This window comes from Sceloporus undulatus, unplaced genomic scaffold, assembly GCF_019175285.1.
Source record: "Sceloporus undulatus isolate JIND9_A2432 ecotype Alabama unplaced genomic scaffold, SceUnd_v1.1 scaffold_3347, whole genome shotgun sequence".
Lineage (NCBI taxonomy): Eukaryota > Metazoa > Chordata > Lepidosauria > Squamata > Phrynosomatidae > Sceloporus > Sceloporus undulatus.
The window spans coordinates 1-4,105 of record NW_024806267.1 but is presented as its reverse complement, the minus strand read 5'-3'; the positions used below and the strand labels follow the sequence as shown (position 1 = coordinate 4,105).

The window sequence follows — 4,105 nt, the reverse complement described above, 5'->3', positions numbered from 1 at the left end:
GATTCTCTAGCACCGAGCCAGGGCAGTTAAAGCGGACTCAAACTGGATTATTTCTGCAGTGTGTTTTGGACCTAAGTCACCAGCCATTACATTTTGAAGTTTGAAGGGTGTGGTTAAACTCTAGGTACCTTCCCCTGCCCCAGGGTAATATGTTACAGGTCAAGCCTTCACTTCTCAGCATTGTGAACAAGGTTGGGTCAAGAAGGTGGCACCGGAGGACTGGCAAAAGGGCTGATAGGGAGGCTTTACCACTCAAAGGCAGAGTACATGTTTGGTTTGCAGAAGCCCCCAAGTTGACCCACTTGCATTTGCAGGTAGACAGTACTGAGGAAGAGGGGCCAGTGGTCTTAACTTTGTAAAAACGTGCCTTCCTATGCAGCTGTGGTGGATCCAACAGGGTTTTTTAAAGGACACTTAAAAACAACAACAGTCAAGTCCTGGTTTTCCTTTACACCAAAGCTGCTGAAACTTCAATCTTTTTTTTTATAATTGATATGTATGGCACTTCACAACAGGAACATTTATAACTACTTCAATATAAAATACTAGAATACAGTACTAAAATGGAATAGTAAACTAGAACAGTAAATGTCAGTGCAAAAAAAAAAGCTACACACACAAACACAAAATAAAACAGACAACCAATTATAGTAAAAATATAGAGCATTAATCTGAAATTCCTTTTTTTTAAAATAAATTCTTTATTTGACTTACAACACAGAAACAAACATAGACAAATCTGAAATTCCAAAAGTTTTAGAAAGCTTAATCCTTCAGATGTTTTGGTCCGTGATTCCCATAACTTTTTACTATTAGCCATGCTGCATGGGACTCATAGGTATTATAGGCCACATGTTGGGCCAGAGGTTTCCTATTTCAGCTGCATGCTATAGGCCAGTGATGGCGAACCTATGGCACGCATGCCAGAGGTGGCACTCAGAGCCCTCTCTGTGGGCACACATGCTGTCACTCTTAACACAGAGTTTGCCAGAGTTTCTTACTAGAAAGCCAGAGAGATGTGGCACTTTGCAATAAATAAGTGGGGTCTGGGTTGCAGTTTGGGCACTCGGTCTGTAAAAGGTTCACCATCACTGCTATAGGCACAAATGGGAAGAAAACCATGGCACTGGGGCAAGAGATGCCACTAGGAGAAACAGGGCTCAGCAGGTGTAATGTCTGTTGACAGAAGGGGGCATGGGGTTAGCTGGCTCAAACTGATATTCTTCCTATCTTTCTGTGTCTCTCCCTTCCCTTGTGCTGTTGTTAGGTTCATGTACTGGACTGACTGGGGCATGTCTGCAAAAATCGCCAAAAGTGGCTTGAATGGAGTGGACAACTTTTCCTTGGTGACAGAAGGTGTCCAGTGGCCTAATGGAATAACACTTGGTATGTCCTGTGTAGCTGTGCAAAATTTCCCACAAAGAATAGGTTGGGACAGGGGAAGCTTCAGTGGGGCGGGGGGGGGGGGGGGGGGGGAATTTTGCATTGTTCATAAGTTCCTACTACAAGACAGACCCCTCCCTCTTGCTGCCATTCCCTGAGTACAAATCTACATTTAGTTCCTAAAAGAAGGTGCTTGGGGAAATGGGTCACTTGTTTTAGACTGAAATTGCACTTCTTGGATGCTTTGATTCTAGCCTAAATCAGGGTGGGAATACCCTACACACCTTATTTTAGCAGCAAAACGATGTTTGTTTGTTTGTTCTGCCATGACACCAAATTCAAAAGCAATAGGAAGACATCAGTTGGGAAAGGCAGGAGCTGCAAAAATAGCTTTGCAGGGCTGGATGTAGTTTCAGGGCTGACTTTGTTTTAGCAACAAAAGCAGATTTTGCATTATTGGTCATTTAATAACACCCTGCTCTTTTTAATTTTTTTTAATTTTTAATTTTTATTATAAAGATTCATACATTGAATACTGATTATTATACAATACATAATTCTGTATATATATTTCTTACATTCTATTACATTTTGTCTAAATATCTTTAATATCCCACCTCAGTGCTCCCTTCCCCAGAGCCATTTCCATCCTTATATTCCATCCAAAATCTCAGTTCCTCTCATGGAGGTAATCTTCCATCTTCTATTCTCAATACTTTCTCAATAAATTCTTTCCAAATTCCATCAATATTGCTTCTTTTCCATAATTCCATTTTTACTCTAAATTTGCAGGTCAATTTATCATTAATCACTAATTTCCATACCTCTTTATACCAGTCCTCCAATTCTACAGTTATTTCGTTTCCCAACATCTTGCTATAATTAGTCTCACTGCTGTAATCAAATTTGTTACCAGATTTTTTTCTTCTTTTTTCAATTTCTCTTAGTTATATAATGACAATAATACTATATTTGGACTTCTGTCTATTTTTATATTCATAAGACTTTCTATTATCACTTTTCCTCAAATTTTTGGTACATATTTACATTGCCACCACATATGCATATATGACTCTATCTCTTGACAACCTCTCCAGCAATTTTTTGAAGTACTCTTATCAATATTATGTAATCTCACTGGTGTCAAATACCATTTCTAAATCAATTTATAATAATTTTCCTTAACCCATACCAATAAATTCTTCAAGTGTCTTTGGCCTATTACAGACAGGCGTAAAGTACGTCCCCAGGATGTACTAGGGTTAGGAAAGGGCGTCCATTCTGGATGCCCTAACCCTAGTACTTCCTGGGGACATACAGAGTGGCGGCGCCCGTTCTACACAGGTGCCGCCATTTTGACGTCGTGGACGCCTAGCGTCCACATGTCGCATGGCACTGATGATGTCATGAATGCACCATTGGCACCTTGCAGCATCATTAGCGTGGCGCAAGAAGAAGCACCATTTTGGGGCTTCTTTTTACTCCGCCAGGGAGCCGCTTGGTATGTAAGCTGCGGCTCCCTCGCAGAGCAAGCGGAGGTGCTGCCAGACTGCCCTTTTCCGGCGGTCTGTAAAAGGCCTTTGTTCCCAAATTTATACCCCACTCTTCAGCCAAAAGGCTATTAGAGCGGCTTACAAATTGTTAATTAAATACTGTATGTTAAAAGTAATTGGTTTTGTTGCTCATTACTACTGCCAAAGTAATTGGTTTCTGTTAAGAATTTGCTTGGGAAGGGTATCAAGAGAAAAGATGCTTGTTGAGTAAAAACTGAGATCTTAAACATGATTATGATTTCCCACAATGGCAAGGAACCAAACATGGTTCTTAAGTTGTTCGGGTAGTGTTTTTCTTTTTTATTGAAATGCATGGTGTTTCATCAGGCAAACATCTGAGCACATCTTTTTGGGAACTTCTTTCCTTGAAGAAGTGTGACAGTTGTATGTAAAGTGAAGTCAGGGTTTTAGAGGTTGATATGAAGAATCTTGACCTGAAATTGATAGCCTTTCTTTGCAACCTCTGGCTCCATTTGAAAGATGCTCCCTATCGTGAACCATCAAGGGATGCAGTGATAAGTGAATGAAATATTCGTTGCACAAGTATCTTGCTCTCCATTCTCATCTCTCACAGTGTTTGGCCAGTCTCTGTTCATAAAAACAGAAAGGCATAATTTGACATCTTTCTTCTCTGCTAGACTTAGTCAACCAGCGCCTCTACTGGGTAGACTCCAAGTACCACTCGGTCTCCAGCATTGATGTGGATGGAGGAAACAGGAAGACCATCCTTGTGAACGAGGAGAAATTGGCTCACCCTTTTGCCATCACAGTCTTTGAGGTGAGGCACAATATGCCTGAATGCACTTGGTGAATGTCTGTAGTCAAGAGATGGAGCTTCAGGTTGAGAATGTTGCATTTGAGAGACTGAATGAGCTCCTCTCTTCTTTCCCCTGATTTGTTGCAAAACATGCCCCTCTCCTCACCAAAATTATTGCTTATCCATTGTTGCTCCCTTTCTGCAAAATGTCTGCTCTCTCTGTATAATTTCTCTTTTGGCAAGATGAATGTAGTTGCTTTGAAACTTGAAATCTTCGGAACAACTGCTTCTAACTGTTTCTCTGGTTGGGACTTGGAATAGCAGCTTACAATTGCAGCAGTACATTAACTGGGTTTAATACTGCAGAAGCAGAACAGCAGGCCTGGGAAAATTCAGAGGCACCTAGAAGCCT

General features: G+C 40.9%; 1 protein-coding gene across 1 annotated transcript; it reads left to right on the top strand.

Moving 5' to 3' along the window:
• Nucleotides 1-737: 737 nt before the first annotated feature.
• Nucleotides 738-4,074, top strand: LOC121918042 (low-density lipoprotein receptor-like). Its single transcript, XM_042444155.1, has 2 exons — nt 738-1,386; nt 3,575-4,074. The coding sequence occupies exons 1-2, from the start codon at nt 1,173-1,175 to the stop codon at nt 3,745-3,747; spliced, it is 387 nt and encodes a 128-aa protein (XP_042300089.1). The 5' UTR covers nt 738-1,172; the 3' UTR covers nt 3,748-4,074.
• Nucleotides 4,075-4,105: the final 31 nt, after the last annotated feature.